This window comes from Uranotaenia lowii, chromosome 2 (assembly GCF_029784155.1).
Source record: "Uranotaenia lowii strain MFRU-FL chromosome 2, ASM2978415v1, whole genome shotgun sequence".
NCBI classification, from domain to species: domain Eukaryota; kingdom Metazoa; phylum Arthropoda; class Insecta; order Diptera; family Culicidae; genus Uranotaenia; species Uranotaenia lowii.
Genome location: NC_073692.1, coordinates 384,117,925 through 384,136,546, shown reverse-complemented (window position 1 = coordinate 384,136,546; position 18,622 = coordinate 384,117,925). Strand labels below are relative to the sequence as shown.

At 40.7% G+C, this 18,622-nt stretch overlaps 3 protein-coding genes across 4 annotated transcripts in view; 2 read left to right on the top strand and 1 right to left on the bottom strand.

Moving 5' to 3' along the window:
* LOC129748338 (activated Cdc42 kinase Ack) overlaps window positions 1-18,622 on the bottom strand; it is a 70,987-nt gene that overhangs the window by 24,759 nt on the left and 27,606 nt on the right. The gene's annotated exons all lie outside the window — the stretch shown is intronic.
* On the top strand, window positions 1,167-6,369 carry LOC129743240 (uncharacterized). Its single transcript, XM_055735217.1, has 3 exons — window positions 1,167-1,707; window positions 1,843-6,299; window positions 6,346-6,369. The coding sequence occupies exons 2-3, from the start codon at window positions 1,935-1,937 to the stop codon at window positions 6,367-6,369; spliced, it is 4,389 nt and encodes a 1,462-aa protein (XP_055591192.1). The 5' UTR covers window positions 1,167-1,707; window positions 1,843-1,934.
* Window positions 6,248-8,326, top strand: LOC129748343 (uncharacterized). Its single transcript, XM_055742912.1, has 2 exons — window positions 6,248-8,082; window positions 8,143-8,326. The coding sequence occupies exon 1, from the start codon at window positions 6,386-6,388 to the stop codon at window positions 7,571-7,573; it is 1,188 nt and encodes a 395-aa protein (XP_055598887.1). The 5' UTR covers window positions 6,248-6,385; the 3' UTR covers window positions 7,574-8,082; window positions 8,143-8,326.

The window sequence follows — 18,622 nt, the reverse complement described above, 5'->3', positions numbered from 1 at the left end:
AGATCATCAAATTTTAAGAAACTTAATTGAAGACATCAAAGCTCTATCTTTTGAAACAACATGTTTGAAGACATTTTTCAAAAACTATCCTCAAAAAACGAGAAATTCGTTTAACTTATTTCGAAGCGAGTTTTGAGACAAACTTTGTATGAGAGAGTTGTGACAATTGTAAAACTACACAACTTCATTAAAGGTTTCAAGTTACTATTTTGAAGTTTAATGGTACTGTTTGGAAGATTTCGTTTAAAAATGACATGTTTTCATTGTTCAATATCTCTAAAAGTATCAAACATATTAAAACTAAAATATATGCATTAGAAAGGGCAATTTTTCAACTTTTATGGACATATAGCTTCATTCGTATGCATGAGGTTTTATTACCAGTATAAGTTAGCTGGAAGGTGTAAGATTGGCAAATTTCAGTTTTTCAGTATCATCTTAAAATCTATCTTGATCAGAAAAAAATGTACAACAAAATATGCGCATTTTAAAATGATGAAGCATTGTAGAAAAGACCATAAAGCTATTTTGACATTTAAGCTTTCAAAAAGCCCATGATCACGTTTTTCGAGTTATAAACCACTGTGCACTGCACAGTGGTGCAGAACATCAATCTAGCTGTACGAAATTAATAGCGCCCAGGGATGAAGAAATAGACATTTGATGTCTTCAGCATCATTGTTCAGTTTTACATGGAGCATATCCTAGTATCAAAACTTTTGCCGGGGGGCCACCGATAGCGAGACAAAAATGCTAACTTTTTTTGTTTTTCAAATTAGGGCTTTGATGTTTTCGACAAAGTTGTTTATCTGATCAAAATACATAAGTTTGTTGAATATTTCAAAGTTCTATCACATCACCCTCAGGAGTTACAGTCAAAGTAAAAAAAAAAAACTCATGAAAAACCAGTTTTTTTAACCTAACACGTTGTATATTGGATAAAAAGGTTCGCTGTCTTTGAAACAAAGTTGCAAAAAGCTACGATCTACAATTGTCTCATACATAATGATGGGTTTAAAAGTTCCTGAAGCGCTATAGGAAGCATTTAGTGTATTTTATTGACAATTTTGGAAGGCTCCTCGATCGGAAAGTGCACATTTTCGCAACACCCCTGTCGCAACCATGTGTTAAACCGTTTTTTCGCACTGGGTCGCGCCGCACCAACACACTCAACCACAGCGACGGTAGGTACCGCTGTATCACACCTTGTCCGCACGAAACGTCAGTGATAGCGGATAGAAAAACAGTGAACTGAAAACTATCGACTGAAAAAACGTGTTCGCCCGAGAATTCGATAATTATTACTAATTTATAATATAATAAAGCTAATAGTACGTTCTAGTTTGCAATAAGTGAAGCCTATTGCGGTTATTGTGAATCTTACATCTAATAGTACGGTGGTAATCCTTACAAACTAATAGTACGGATAGTAAGCGTAGGTTAGTAGATACATGCAATGCTTGATATATGCAATCACAGTTTAGACTAGATAAGATTAAAATTTGATATTTGTGCTACAGCTGCTGTTCTGGAAACAAAAAAGAGAAGAGTGCCTTAAGCGTCTAATATTAAAAATAAGTACCAAACACTCAAGAAACAGGTAACAAAGGTGAAGTACAAAAAGTGTTAACCAAAAACCTAACCTAAAAACTTGTTACAGTATTCCCACATCCGATCCTGTAACGATACACTGAAGGGACACTAAACGTAAGTCTATCATATCTACAGTTAAAATAATCAATATTTACAAAAAATATTCATGTAAAAAAACAACAACAATATGCACAACAACAAAATAACGAAATACTTATATCATTTTATAATTATAATCTCTCACGATAGGAATTTTTTAACGCTAGTTGTAATACACGTTATAAAATCGGAAAACCGTCTATCTTTTCGTTGCATCTTGCAACATTTTAAAAAATTCGTTTATGGTGATCGGGGAAGCTGGAATTATGGCGCCAAAGAAGCCAAGTGTGAGTTGTGGTATGTGCCGGGATCCGGACGATAGTCGGATGGTTAGCTGCGACGATTGTGGATCGTGGTTCCATTTCAAGTGCGTGGGTGTGAATGAAGACATCGAGGAGGTAGATTGGAGTTGTTCAGCGTGCGTGGCAAAACGGACAGATCAAATCTCATCGGTCAACATCAATCCTGCAGGAAATGGAACGGGTCCAAAATTGACGGGCGAACAAGAGCAAGCTAAACAACTCAGCGAATTCCAGAAGAAGTTGGACCAGATGCAGGCAAAGTTTGAAGAACAGCAGCGTACGTACCAGGCGCTGCTTACAGAAAAGGATCGTCAGTTGGAGTCTGTGGTGACAGATCTCAAGATCCAGTTTGATCGTCGTATGGAAGCCAGAGAGAGAGAAATTCGCGAGGAGTTGAGCATTCCGACCGCTCCACCGTCTGCAAATTCGACGACTGTAGGAGGAACGAACAACCGGTCATCGAATGAAGTGAAAATGGCGATGGAGAAAATGGGAAAGCAGCTCGCGGAGATGTCGAAGAAGCAGGATCAGCAAACGAGGACTCTTGAGGAGCGAATTCGGGCGATGGAAATCAACAGAAGTCGATCAAACGTATCCGATTCCGATCCCAACGAGCTCAGCCGAAGTCAACTGGCCGCGCGGCACGCAGTGACGAAAGAGCTGCCTACGTTTTCGGGCAATCCGGAAGAGTGGCCTCTTTTTATTTCGACGTACGAAAGCAGTACCAGGATGTGCGGTTTCAGCGACGAAGAAAACCTTCTTCGACTCCAGCGTAGCCTGAAGGGGAGAGCCCTCGAGACCGTTCGAAGCCGGTTACTGCATCCAGCGGGACTTGCAGGTGTCATTAGGACGTTAAAAACGCTGTACGGGCGGCCGGAAGTTATCGTCCACTCGCTAGTCTGCAAGATTCGGGAAATGCCATCGCCGAAGACGGAGAAGTTAGGAACTCTGATCGATTTCGGTGTTGCAGTCCAGAACATGTGTGCGACGATCGTGGCAAGTGGACTAAACGAGCACTTGTGCAACGTGGCACTTCTTCAAGAGCTCGTCGAAAGACTACCATCAACCGTGAAGCTCGACTGGGCGAAACATCGTTCAACGTTACAGGCGGTGACACTCGATGACTTCAGCAAATGGTTGGAGATACTCGTGGAAGCGGCATGCGTGGTAACGATTCCATCAACGATCAGTGCGTACGCTAGCAAGCCTGAGAAGCGTATACGGAAGGAGGAAGTTCATGTTCACCTCCAATCCAGCTCCAGTCAAGCGGCGGCAGGATCGACGGCCTCTACGACGTACCCCAGAAATACAACGAAGCCAGCAGCGTCGAAACAGTGTGTCATTTGCCAAGGAGGATGTAGCAGTGTGGGATCATGCAGGAAGTTTCAAGACCTGGATATCGGGGCAAGATGGGCAGCGCAGAAGCAGAACAAGTTGTGCCGGAAGTGTCTGGCGAAGCATTTCGGAGCGTGCGCAGTGAAGCAAGCTTGCGGAAGAAACGGCTGTTCATACATGCATCATGAGCTGCTACATGATGATTCCAGATACCAGCGAGCAGAAAATTCCTCAACGGTGAATTCCCAAGGCGCGGCAGAAACACCTGTCGAACAGTGCAACACTCACGTCAGTTACGTCAGCAAGATTCTCTTCCGCTACGTTCCAGTCATCCTACACGGACGAGGCAAGCTCGTTCGCACTGTCGTATTTTTGGACGAAGGCTCATCGGCGACGCTGATGGAGCACAGCTTACTAGACGAGTTGGAGCTGGACGGAGAGTCGTATCCGTTGTGCCTAGGCTGGACGGGAGATCATCAACGACAGGAGATGAAGTCCGTGATGTTACCTCTGGACATTTCCGGAACGCGCGGTGGAGAGAAATACCGACTGTCGAAAGTCCACACGGTGGAGAATCTGTCGCTACCGCAGCAGACGTTGAAGATGGCAAAGCTAGCATCCGAGTATGAGCACCTGGACGGCGTATCAGCGGATTCTTATCACAACGTTCGGCCGCGGATACTCATCGGTATAGATAACTGCCGTTTGGGTCAGGCGTTGGACAGCAGGGAAGGTGGCAAAGACGAACCGATTGCCGCTAGAACACGCCTAGGATGGATAGTGTTCGGACCATGCTCTACGACATCTCATCCAACGACGAACTTCACAGCGCACCACAGTATTCACGTGTGTTCGTGCTGCGAGCAAAGTGACGCGGATCTTCATAACATGGTGAAAACGTACATGTCCCTAGACAGCACGGGAGTAATGAGTTCCGTTAAACCTCTCTTATCGAAGGACGACGAGCGAGCGGAGCAGTTGCTGAAATCGTTGACGCGTGTGAAGGGCAAGCGAATGGAAACCGGACTGCTTTGGCGGTGTGACGATGTTCGACTGCCGGACAGCAAACCGATGGCGATGAGACGGCTGATCTGTTTGGAGAAGCGAATGCAGCGGGACCCGGCGTTGGCTGAAGCGGTGAAGGAGAAGATTCGGGATTACGAACGAGCCGGGTACATCGAGAAGCTGACGAAGAACCAGTTAGCCGAGAAATTCGATCGGGTTTGGTATCTCCCAATCTTTCCGGTTGTCAACCCAAATAAACCGAAAAAGATGCGCTTGGTTTGGGACGCAGCAGCTAAAGTCTTAGGACTCTGCCTGAATTCATTTCTATTAACGGGACCTGATCATCTCACCTCTTTGGTCTTCGTTCTACAACGTTTCCGGGAGTTCCGTATAGCCATCACCGGCGACATTCGGGAGATGTTTCTGCAGATCTTGATGAACTGGTTCGATCAACAGTGCTTGAGATTCCTATGGCGGGACGGCGAGCAAGATCGCAGCCCAGACGTCTACGTTACGAAAGTGATGACCTTCGGAGCGACGTGTTCACCAAGTACTGCGCAGTACGTGAAGAACTACAACGCGGAGCGGTTCCAGGATGAGTTTCCACGAGCGGTAGAAGCAATCGTGAAGGAGCACTACGTCGACGATATGCTGTCAAGCGTAGAGACGGAAGAAGAGGCGATAAAGTTGGCGAAAGATGTCCGGCACGTCCACGCAGAAGCGGGCTTTGAGATCCGGAACTGGCTATCAAATTCGAATCGAGTGCTGCAGGAGTTGGATGCGAGTCCCGGGGAGAAGAGTTTGAATCTTTCGGGCGAGATGGCCACGGAGAAGGTTCTTGGCATGTGGTGGTGTACAGCGACTGATACGTTTACCTACAAAATTCCTCCGAGAGTCAACGCCGAGCTGCTGCAAGGTGACATCGTTCCAACGAAAAGGCAGATCTTAAGCACGCTGATGACCATCTACGATCCGCTGGGACTACTGGCGCACTTCTTAATGTTCCTGAAGATACTGTTGCAGGAGATTTGGCGAAGTGTTGTAGGCTGGGAAGAGTCCATCAAAAGTGAGCAGTTCGAGAAATGGCAGACCTGGTTGCGCGTCCTCCCGCAAGTGGAATCGGTCAGCGTGCCAAGGTGTTACCGATCGAAGACGAGCATAAGCGAGCGGAATTCGATTCAGCTGCATGTGTTTGTGGATGCGTCGGAGAACGGCTTCGCTGCAGTCGCCTATCTGCGGTTCGAAGAGGATGGAGAGGTTGAGTGTGCGCTCATCCGTGCGAAGACTAGAGTAGCTCCACTACGATTCGTGTCGATTCCCAGACTAGAACTACAGGCAGCAGTCATCGGTGCCCGTCTAGCGAACGACGCCATGGAGACGCACAAGCTGAAGCCTACGCAAAGATTCTTCTGGACGGATTCACGCAACGTCCTCAGTTGGCTGAATTCCGATCACCGGAAATATCATCAGTTTGTTGCGGTACGGATCAGTGAAATGTTGGAGTTGACGGAATCATCGGAATGGAACTGGGTTCCGACGAAGCTGAACGTCGCTGACGATGCAACAAAGTGGCAGAATCTCCCGGATCTTTCTCCTAGCAGTCGCTGGTTCCGTGCTCCGGAGTTCCTGTGGGGACCGAAAGAGGGATGGCCAGTCATCGAGTCCAAGTTCGATCATACCGCAGAGGAGATACGGGCGCATGTGCAGCACCATTCCGTCGAACGCGCTCTATTCCGGTGGGAAGATTTTTCGAGATGGAACCGTCTTCTTCGACACGTTGCCTTCATTCAACGATTTCCGTCGAATCTACGTCGGGGGCGGTCGAAGGAGCCCATCATTACTGGACCGCTAACGCAAGAGGAGCTGAGAAAAGCGGAGATGTTCATCCTCATATCGGTGCAAGATGCTGAGTTCGCCGAGGAGAAAGCTCTGCTGCAGAAGCCGAAGCCGGTGTCGTGGAAGAACGTGTTGCCGAAGCGTAGCTCGCTGTACAAGCTGAGTCCGTTCCTAGCCGAAGATGGTTTGCTGCGAATGAATGGTCGGATCGACGAATGTGCGCATGTGGAGGAATGCACGAAGCATCCGATACTGCTTCCGAAGCGACATCTGGTTACGGACCTTATCATAGCCAGCGTTCATCAAAAGTTCTGCCACATGAATCAACGCTCAACGAAATCCGCCGCAGATTCTACGTTCCGGCATTGAAATCGGTCTATAACCGTGTCCGTGACCGATGCCAGCACTGCAAGATTCTTCGAGCGAAACCAGAAGCCCCCGAGATGTCTGGCCTATCGGTTGGACGCCTACAGCCATTTTGCCGTCCATTTTCCTACGTTGGTATCGACTACTTCGGACCGATGCACGTAGTTATCGGTAGGAGGACCGAGAAACGATGGGGTGTACTCATAACCTGTCTAACTGTGCGAGCAGTACACCTCGAAGTCGCACACAGCCTCACCACCGACTCATGCATTCTCGCCATACGAAACTTCATCGCCAGGAGAGGTGCCCCGGTTCAGATCATCAGCGATCGAGGCACCAACTTCATCGGAGCCAGCCGCGAACTGAAGGAAGCCCTGCAGCAAGTGAACCAGGACAAGTTGATGGAACACTTCGTCACCACTGATACGAAATGGACGTTCAACCCTCCGGCGTCACCACACTTCGGCGGAGCCTGGGAACGCCTAGTTCAGTCCGTGAAGAAATCCCTCAAGCACCTACAACTCACCCGCACACCCACAGACGAGATATTTCGGAACACGCTTACGGAGATCGAGCTTACCGTTAATTCTCGACCACTAACCGAACTACCGCTAGACGACGAGCTATCGCAAGCGCTCACTCCGAATCACCTTTTGATCGGGTCGTCAGACGGTTCAAAGCCCCCGATCGCATATGACGACAGCAGCTACGCTCTGAAGCACACCTGGAGAATGTCGCAGGTCTACGCCAACCGGTTCTGGCGGCGTTGGGTAGAGGAATACCTGCCCACACTCACACGAAGGACAAAATGGTTTAACCGTGCCAAGCCGATTGAGGAAGGAGACATCGTTATCATCGTGGACGAGACACTGCCAAGGAACTGCTGGCCGAAAGGTCGGGTGGTACATGCAATCCGGTCCAAGGATGGACAGGTTCGTCGTGCACTGGTGCAGACTGCAACTGGAGTTCTTGAGAGACCAGCCGTGAAGATCGCGGTGTTGGACGTCGGTGCAAACGTGAGTACTTCGGAGCAGTAACCTCGAAGTACTGCGGGGGAGTGTCGCAACCATGTGTTAAACCGTTTTTTCGCACTGGGTCGCGCCGCACCAACACACTCAACCACAGCGACGGTAGGTACCGCTGTATCACACCTTGTCCGCACGAAACGTCAGTGATAGCGGATAGAAAAACAGTGAACTGAAAACTATCGACTGAAAAAACGTGTTCGCCCGAGAATTCGATAATTATTACTAATTTATAATATAATAAAGCTAATAGTACGTTCTAGTTTGCAATAAGTGAAGCCTATTGCGGTTATTGTGAATCTTACATCTAATAGTACGGTGGTAATCCTTACAAACTAATAGTACGGATAGTAAGCGTAGGTTAGTAGATACATGCAATGCTTGATATATGCAATCACAGTTTAGACTAGATAAGATTAAAATTTGATATTTGTGCTACAGCTGCTGTTCTGGAAACAAAAAAGAGAAGAGTGCCTTAAGCGTCTAATATTAAAAATAAGTACCAAACACTCAAGAAACAGGTAACAAAGGTGAAGTACAAAAAGTGTTAACCAAAAACCTAACCTAAAAACTTGTTACAGTATTCCCACATCCGATCCTGTAACGATACACTGAAGGGACACTAAACGTAAGTCTATCATATCTACAGTTAAAATAATCAATATTTACAAAAAATATTCATGTAAAAAAACAACAACAATATGCACAACAACAAAATAACGAAATACTTATATCATTTTATAATTATAATCTCTCACGATAGGAATTTTTTAACGCTAGTTGTAATACACGTTATAAAATCGGAAAACCGTCTATCTTTTCGTTGCATCTTGCAACAACCCCCTTTTTGTGATTATTTTTGATAATTAGCAGAACCATTTCCATTTGAAATTAGCGGGGAAATCGGTGGAACTAGTAGAGATTTGAATTATTGAAAATACAATTTTTATATAAAAATTACCTATTTTACTTATAGAAAAAACGTTGAAAACATTTAATTTATAAATAAAGTGTTGCAGTTTTCTTATAAAAATATTTTGTTTTATTAGAAGACATTTAAATTAATTTATTCAAATCATTTAAACTTAAAAAAACAATGGAACTAATCAGTTAAATTTGGTAGATCACTAAATTTGTATTTGCTATCACATAAATGACTAATAGAACCCGTTTTGCCAGTACAATATAACTGCTCCTACCACATTTTGCTTCCACATTTTCGAATGCAATTTGATTTTAAAGACGTTTTGTGCAGTTCATTGTGTTGTTTTTGGCGACGTTTTGCCTTTTTGCAGAAATTGCTTATAGCAGATTGTCCAAAAAGTTAAACAGAAATAGCTCGTGACAGTGGTTTATGCTATCAAACGATTTTGGGTTGCTGCAGAGACGGCGAGGAGATTACTCCAGTGGAGTAGAAAGTAGAGACAGGGTGGTCGTTTAGCTTAATGGCTAACGTGTCTGGCTTATAAACCAGAGTTCCAGGGATCGAATCCCACCACCAAAATTATAGGTCAAGGAGATTTTGTAAGTCTTCGGGCGTAAAATGAACACAAACATAACGATAAACACAAATCTAGAGTTTGTTTTGATTAGGTCGTAAGAACCATTATAAACAAAAGTTAGTTATTGACTGCAAACGATTGATAAACACGTATTCTATGTTAGATAGAAATTTGGTTTCATTCCATCAATAAATAACTTTAACATTAAGATTAGAATTTAAGACGTATAATGACTTTCTTATTTTTGAGTGCGATTTGGTTTTAAAGTCCTTTTGCGTTGCCTTGCATTGTCGTGCATGCAAAAGTTCCCAAAACAACAGTTCCGCGAGTTGGCTTATGGGTCCTTTTGCATTTTCGTGGAAAGTGCAGTATCAAGAGCCGGAAAATTAAAAGTAGCAATCGGGAATCATTCGTAAGAGTTGTTCTTAGCTTTATCAGTGCAAACGATGTTTCAAATTTATTGCTGGTAAGTTAAATAAACATCACTTTAAGGTTGAGCAAATGTTTACCTTAGATTTTTTTCACTATAGAGGCAGCCAAAATAAAATAAAACTTTTGATGTGTTTCCGCACTCCCTGGGTTTATCGGAGGCACCTGATAGTAACCAGCGGTGTACAATCAACGTTCAAGAATGCTTTCTTAAGAACAGTCTCAAGTAGCCCGGTTCCGCAAGCCTCTGACCGGGCACTCCCACATGTCACTGCTGCTTCCTGCTACCGCTAGAATTAAATTCGGTAACTGAACAGGAAATTGCGAAGTAAGTTACAAATAGGATCAAGTTTTTGAATAAAATTTAATAAATTTCTAAACGACGTTAGCGCCAAATGTGTTATGCAAAAGGTCGCAAGTGCATGTTTGCTCAAACAATTAAACTGATGCTCATAACGAACACAGTAGCATATTTTTCTCATGTGTTTTTGTATCGCATACTAAATTTGCAGATCTTTCTGAACCATACATTAAATACTAGAATAAAAAATGTGTTACGAAACTTAAACACCGATTTTCTCGAAACAAGTCATGTGGCTCATACGACTTAATCAAAACAAACTCTAGAAATAAAAGATCGCAGAAACGAACCATAATTACCAAGATAAGTCCACTTTCTTTCTTCTTTTAAAAGTGCTTGGCAAATTGACGCAGAAAGGTACTTCCAAATAATTGAGACATTCTGCAGAAGAGTCTTATGGTGGTTAGCAGGAATTAGCGTAGTTCAAGAAAAAGAGGTCAGGTTTTTTAAATTAAATTTATTAATTTGCAACAATAATTTTCTCGAAACATGCCAGAAGGCTCATACAATCCAATCAAAACAAACTCCAGGGCTGAGCGTGGTTGTAGAGGCAGCAAGAATAAAAAAAACAAAGGCAGTACATTAAAGGTATAAGAAAATCAAATAAGAGCTGAAAGAGTTTTAGCAAGGCCGGATTGAAGGGGGGCAATGGGGGAAATTGCCCCTGATTCCCGACTCGTTGACCCCCGAGGGAAAAAAATGTATTAAAAACATTACTTAAATCATATCGGTTTAAGTTCTAGAAAACTAAGTATATAAAGTCTGCTTCATTTAATATTGGAACAAATTCTTTTGCTCATTGTGGCGCTCCTAGTGGACGGATTCGGAAACTTTTTTCATCCACGTGTCGGGAAATTCATTACCTTTCACCATGTGTTTATGTCATAACACCAAACGATAGCATTTTGTAAACAACCGCCATGGAATCCGAACGGAGAGATCAAATTGTGCACAGTTTTCTTGAAAATCCATTGTTGTCGGCATCGAAGCTAGCTAAACAGCTTAAAATGCCCAGAAATACCGTATGGCGTGTTATCAAGCAGTACAAGGAAACATTGACGACGGCTCGGAAGCCGCATTCGAAGCGTCGGAGTGGAACTGTCGACCGGAAACTGCGTGGGAAAGTCATCAAGGCCGTCAAGAGGAATCCCAATCTTTCAGACCGCGATTTGGCCAATAAGTTCCAGGCCGCTCACAGTACGGTGCGACGAATTCGTCTCCGGGAAGGAATAAGGTCATTCCGAGCCAGCAAACAGCCAAATCGGACGCTGAAGCAGAACAATGTGGCCAGAATCCGTGCTCGAAAGCTGTACGACCAAGTGCTGACCAAGTTCGACGGATGTAAAGTCTGCTTCATTTAATATTGGAACACAAACAATTGCGTGTAGTTCAGTCCTTTATTAACGAATTCATTATTTGTTTTTCATACAAATGTAGCATTTTCTTTACTCTTTCATAAAAAAAAAATTAAAAAAATTATTCATTGCTGTTTCGAAGAAATTCTCGTACCCGTACTCGTAAGAAAACTGTGCACAATTTGATCTCTCCGTTCGGCTTCCATGGCGGTTGTTTACAAAATGCTATCGTTTGGTGTTATGACATAAATACATGATGAAAGGTAATGAATTTCCCGACACGTGGGTGAAAAAAGTTTCCAAATCCGTCCACTAGGAGCGCCACAATGAGCAAAAGAATTTGTTCCAATATTAAATGAAGCAGACTTTATAAATGTAAATAGAAACAAAAAATCGTAATTAAAACATCAAATATAACAAGTAATGGGGCTGTCGTGAAATTAAATCTCGAATAGTTTCACTCTTGTTTAAGTTAAAGAGCCACCTACTGTAAACATTGCAGATTTTTTTCCGTATTTATGCAAGCTGTGTAAATCAGGACAAAATTGACAAAACAAATTTATAAAATTCAAAGAAATCTAAGCAGAATTCAGTGATTTATCGAAAAAGAAATCCAGAAGAAAATGAAAAAAAAAATTTTAAAACACGTCAGCTGCGTTTGTTTTTATTGAATAAAAAAAATTAATTTAGATAAAGCTAGCTCAAGAAATTGAGTCCAATTTGATTTTGCTATTTCTTTAAATAATGGGAATACATCGTGAAAAATACGAACTTGTTTTAAGAATATTCTGGCAATCGGGCCATCCCATAGTTTGCTTCACTAAAAATTCAATGAAGAAATTTGTGCACATTTGCAAAATCTCCCAAAACCACATAATCAAACATAGGTACCAAAAATTTCGTTGGCAAATTTCAAGTTTCTTAATTTTGTATTTGGATTTCATTTGTAATTTGTTTCTCTAAGCTTGATTTGAAAATATGATTTTAATAAATAAAGAGACACTGAATTGTGATTCTAAAATCTGATGTTAGGTTTTATATCATACTCTTGTACTTTTATATCTGTAGCTTTCGATATAGGACATAACAAGACATCACTGATGAAATGAAAAACATTTTAATGTCTATCTTGGAATTTTTCCAAACTAACGAATTTAAGTTAATGATAGAGCTATTAAATAAATTGGGAATTGAATTTTGGTTTTAACAGCTCTAATCATAGTTTTCATTTTCGATAAGTTCATTAACTCTTCTACAATGTTTTCTTGTGATGTATTAACAATTATTGTTTGAAGATACGTACCAGAAACTACCGCTATCGCAGGTGGTGGGAAGTAGAAGGCAATATACTGAACTTATTTAAAGTTTTTTGGTATGTTAAAAATATTATGTATTCTCTGGGATGGTACACAATATATGAAACCATCAATTCACAGGGCCCCCCGATGGCTTAATCCAGCCCTGAGTAGAAAGCTTTAATAAGGAAATAAATCCTAAAATCTGCTTATAGATTCTTTTTTTCGAATGAAACCTAAACGAATATGAATAAAAGTGTTGGTACCGTCGTGCGAGGTAACAGTGTGCCAAAAAACAAGGTTTTAGAATTGTTTTCCCAACAACTCCCGTTATTCAACTCCATCAAAAAGTAACAATGCAGAAATGTTTCCAAATAGCAAAGGTGTAAGTGTGCAAAATATTATAGTAAAAAATTGAGCAAATTAAGCAGTGTCCTCCCTTAGAGGGGGAGGGGGCTATGGGACAACGTTGTTGCAGTAGAGTTCTATCACCAAATATGTTATTCTTAATCTACGCTATAACCTTTGCTTAACCCATAGTCACCATTCAAACAATTTTGTGTTACGAAAATTGGAATAACTTGTTACATTTTCAACCGATTCTTTAAAACAACACTGTTCCGTGCTAAGCGAATCGTAGTGTATGTATCCTTCTGGAAAAGAACTTTGTAATGCGTCGATATAAGTTCCTACAATGTAATGTGGTGTTGACGTGTTGTATGCATTTCAATTCTATACAGAACTTTCAACTTTCAAAAACTAAATATTTCTGAGAAATAGCTTTTAAAATTTAAAAAAAAGTAAATCTAACAAAAAACACAAAATAAGTTATTAAAATTTTTAATGTTTGAGTTGAAGAAAATGTTATCTAAATATTCATAAACGATAAAATAAGTTAATAAATAAATAAATCAATAAATAACATTGACCATTTTTTTAAAGACTAAAATAAGATTTAAAACTACTGGTGTGCTTTGATAAAAAATAATATTTTTCAAGTGTTTTTTTTTTCCTGATTTTTATAAAATAATTCTATGGATTTAGCCAAATTTGCCCGGATATTGCCCGGATTTGAAAATTTTGAAATAACGTCCGGGAAAAACTCTGGAAACCTTATGCTATACGATGCTAGAAAAAATGTGATTTGGTTTTTTTGGCATTTTGCCAATGGGTAATATCTACTAACAAAAAATATTTTGAGAAAATGATTTAAAAAAAATTCCCGACCGCTGCTGGTTTAAGGGAAGTTAACATGTTTTCGAGAAAAAATATGTGATTGATCACAATTAAAATGCCTTTCCATTCGATTTTTTTTTTATTCTTACCAGTTGATTTTAAATAATCGTGATTTAAATTTGTATTCGAACTTTTTGAAAACGCAAACAAATAAGGAAGAAAGCGTTGATGAAATAGAAATTCTGTTTGTGGTTATTGTCCTTATTTGGCTTTTTTGTATTTGTTATTTGTAATATAGAAGTTCTCTGGAGCCACCCCAACAATTTGATAGTGAGGAAGAAAACTTGTTAGAATGAAACGAAAGAAAGCTGGTTTAGCACAAAACAAATATTTTTTGGTAACCTTTGATCTGTTTGTTTTTCATGTAAGGTCCTCTGAAAACTCCTAGAATAAAGGACCCAGTCTCTTTACAAGACCATTCGCAAAATATCCGTTTTGGGGAAATATGACTTGTAGTTTGTTGGCGTTCCCCTAGTCGCAAATGTTAAACGAATTTGATGTTATTAGATTCATTGGGTATGCAATTTATTCTAGTTTTTAAACATTTCAAATTGATGTCAATATGCCCCAGCACTGAAAGTCTCTCTAATAAAGACAAAAAAAAATATGCCCCAGCAGGTTATCTGTAGTTGATTCCAAATCTTTAAAAAAAATCAATTTTATTTTTAAAATGCTTATAACTTCTGACAGCTTTGCTGTATTCAAATGTTGTATTAGTTTTTGGAACTGTCAAAAATACATGTATCTGGCAATTATTGATTTGTTGGGATCAAACGAAATTTTGACAGCTCAGACAACCCTCCATTCTCCTCTATAGCATTCCGAACTCTGTTGTGCTGTACAAGTAAAACATTGTCGTTCCGACAAATTTATTTTGGGAACTCGACCTAATTAAATAAAACCAAAATCAAGTTTTCTGCCTCATGTTATATTGATCATTGACAATACTGCCCCTATTTTCAAAACAGTCCCATATGCAAAAACGAGCAAGCGAGAAGATCCGATTTTCCTGTTTTGGAATATATTTTTAAATTGTGACCACAACTTTCAGCATAAAGAAAAAAAAACGTTTGATGAAATGTATACTAGGTTGTCATCATAAATCGTAGAACCCGAAATTTTCGGAATTGGGCAATTGGTAAGGCCTGGAGCACCATTTTTGTTTATTATGTGAACATTATGCGAACATATTCGAGACCTTTTTTTAAATCTATTCGTAAACAGTACCATTCAGAATATGTTTAGCTCACCAAGCTTCTTTTTAAGGCCAAAATTTGATCATTTCTGAACTTCTGAATGCAATTTAAAAAAAATAAAAACATACTTGTGGGAAAATATCGTGAATTCCACATTGTAAGGTGTATCTTATCATGATTTTTAGTTGTTTCTGCTTGTTTTTCTCACAGGAAGACATTCCTTCCTTTATTTTAGCCTGCCTTCAGAAACAGTCATGAGTAGATATTTTTTTCAAAATTTCTAGAACAAAATTTTTATTTTTTTATTTATATTGACGTCCAATGTTCAAAATAACGAACTGACGAAAATTCATATGAGATTGTTATGCGAGTAGGGGCAGGGTTGTAACAGGGTTACATTTTCGTTTTTGTCTAATTATCATTATTATATATAGTTTCGTTAGTTCAATTAAATCGTTCATTACTGTAGTCAATTGCATGCTATAATATGTAGACTCATACGTTTTTGTAAGTGTAAGGGATGTTTAAGTACCCTAGGCATTTGTACTCGGTGTTATCCGCTGTACAAACCCTGAGCTTTGTAGGCTGTATTTTTAATCCATATCCAACGATGGAATGTTTGGAAACGGAACACGACCTATCAGTAGAGCAAAAACAGCTTCTGGTCGATGCTATTAAGGAATTCGACTTCACTTGCACCGAAAAATTGGGCCGAACCGACATAATCGAGCACACCATTGTACTCAAAGAAGGAGCTAAACCTAGGAGCCAACCTATTTACCGTTGTTCGCCAAGTATTCAAGCAGAAATCGATGCCGAAATTGATCGATTCAGGAAAATGGACGTTATAGAAGAATGTTTCAGCGAGTGGACGAATCCCTTGGTCCCAGTGAGAAAATCAAACGGTAAGATTCGGGTTTGCCTAGATTCAAGACGTTTGAATAGTATGACCGTCAAAGACACGTATCCTATCAGGAATATGCTGGAAATATTCCAAAGACTGGAGCGTGCTACTTTTTTTTCGATCATAGACTTAAAAGATGCCTATTTCCAAATCCCTCTTAAAGAGGATTGTCGAAATTACACGGCATTTCGAACCAAACTAGGACTATTTCGTTTTAAGGTTTGTCCATTTGGAGTTACAGGAGCTCCTGGAACAATGAACCGTCTGATGGATAAGGCCATAGGTTTTGACCTTATGCCGGCAGTTTTCGTCTATTTAGATGATATTGTTATAGCAACAAGAACTCTTGAGGAACACGTAAGGCTTTTCAAAATAGTAGCAGAAAGATTACGCAGAGCGAATCTTACGATTTCGTTAGAAAAATCGAGGTTTTGTCGGAAGCAGATTCGTTATTTGGGCTACCTTCTGACCGAAAAAGGTGTTGCTATTGACAGCTCTAGAATTTCGGCAATTTTGGATTACGCCAGGCCAAAGAACGTTAAAGATGTTAGAAGGCTGCTAGGACTTGCTGGCTTCTATCAAAGATTTATTCAAGACTACAGCAAAATAACAGTTCCAATAACGGACTTGTTAAAAAAATCTTTGAAGAAGTTTGTTTGGACAGAAGAAGCAGAAAACGCACTATCGGAGCTCAAATCAGTTCTAAGCTCAGCACCAATTTTAGCCAATCCGGATTTTTCAAAACCATTCGCGATAGAATCAGATGCTTCAGACACAGCTGTCGGAGCAGCTCTGACACAGGAACAAGAAGGTGAAACACGGATAATTGCGTATTTTAGTAAAAAGTTGAGTAGAACTCAACGGGCATATTCTAGTGTTGAAAAAGAATGCCTGGGTGTTTTGCTAGCAATAGAAAACTACAGACATTACGTAGAGGGATCCAAATTTAAAGTTATTACAGATGCCCGAAGTCTGTTATGGTTGTTTACCATTGGAGTTGAGTCAGGAAACTCAAAACTCCTCCGCTGGGCACTTAAAATTCAATCATACGATATTCAATTAGAATACCGCAAGGGGTCGAAGAATATAGTCGCCGACTGTCTGTCACGTTCGATAGATTTGATCGATGCTACAGTAGCAGACGAATATGAAGATTTGATCAACCAAATACAAAATAAACCTTCAAAATTTCCAAACCATCGGATTATAGACAACAGTATTTACCGTTATGAACCTGATCGTAAACACACAGACGACCCGCGTTTCAAATGGAAACTATTTCCTAGGACAGAGGAACGAACCGAAATCATCAGATCAGAACACGACATCGCACATCTCGGACAAGAAAAGACCTTGCAATCTTTAAAACTACGCTTCAGCTGGCCAGGGATGGCGAAGGATGTTCGCCGATTTTGTCAAGAATGTCTCAAGTGTCAAACATCGAAAGCTGGTAATGTAAATGTCACTCCACCTATGGGAGCACAGAAGGAATTTGTACAATTTCCTTGGCAATTTGTGACACTAGATTATGTTGGCCCATTACCATCTTCAGGGAAAGGAAGACATACGTGTCTGCTCGTAGCAACAGATGTCTTTAGTAAGTTTGTACTTATTCAACCTTTTAGGGAAGCAAAGTCTAATTCACTTATTGACTTTGTGAAAAACATGATATTTTTATTGTTCGGGGTACCCGAGGTCATATTAACTGATAACGGCACTCAATTCACCTCGAAGGCTTTTAGAGGGCTCCTGGAGGAGTATGGAGTCAATCATTGGTTAACCCCTGCTTATCATCCGCAGGTTAACAATACAGAGAGAGTTAACAGGGTAATAACTACGGCCATTCGGGCGACAATAAAACAACACCATAAGAACTGGGCAGATGACTTGCAAACAATCGCCTGTGCCATCCGAAACGCTGTGCATGAGTCAACTAAACACTCACCATACTTTGTAGTTTTCGGACGGGAACGGGTATCTGACGGGAAGGAATACCAACAAATGCGAAATGAACCCCCACCAGGAATCGACGGAAAAGATAACACAACTCGAAGTAAACTATTCGACGAAATTCGGAACAACCTATCTAAAGCGTACGAGCGACACAAAAAGACCTACAATCTTCGTTCGAATCCTGATTGTCCAGTTTACTCCCAAGGAGAAACTGTCCTCAAAAGGACGTTCGAATTGTCAGACAAGGCGAAGGGGTTTTGTTCCAAACTAGCTCCGAAGTACGAACTCGCCGTAGTCAGGAAAGTACTCGGAAAACACTGCTACGAGCTTGAGAACTTATCTGGAAAAAGGTTGGGAGTCTTTTACGCGAACCATTTGAAAAAAGCTCATCTTCCAAAAAAGGACTAGACACACGTTTTAATTTTTTTTTAGCTATGAACAACTCTTCTAGAGTGACAAAGAAAGCGCAATTTAAAAAAAAAATCACCTCTAGGGTTCATTAAAATTGCTTATCACAAATGAAAATTAGACCCTATGATTTGAGGTACCAGAAGGTTTTTATTTTACCTTAGGTAATGGAAGAAGTAGAAGCTAATTGATTAGGCAAGATTAGAAAAAAAACTTCTAAGTGAATCGTGATCTGGTGTGTTGAATTCAAATAAGTATTAGATTCCACGAATGCAAAGGAAGAGCAGAGTGATGACCTGTCCTGAGTAGTGCTTAGCACGACTGTTTAAAGCGAGCTCAGCGTTGACTCCTTCAACAAGAGTAGTGGCTTCTATGAAGCAAGAAGGAGCACCTTTTCACCTGTTTTCGTAACCTGATTAACT

Bases quoted from the DNA above. Each gene is read 5' to 3' on its own strand.
- LOC129743240 (XM_055735217.1), top strand. From the start codon at position 1,935: ATGGTGATCGGGGAAGCTGGAATTATGGCGCCAAAGAAGCCAAGTGTG. The intron at 6,300-6,345 runs GTGTTGCCGAAG...GTCCGTTCCTAG, and splicing joins AGCCGGTGTCGTGGAAGAAC to CCGAAGATGGTTTGCTGCGA.
- LOC129748343 (XM_055742912.1), top strand. From the start codon at position 6,386: ATGTGCGCATGTGGAGGAATGCACGAAGCATCCGATACTGCTTCCGAA.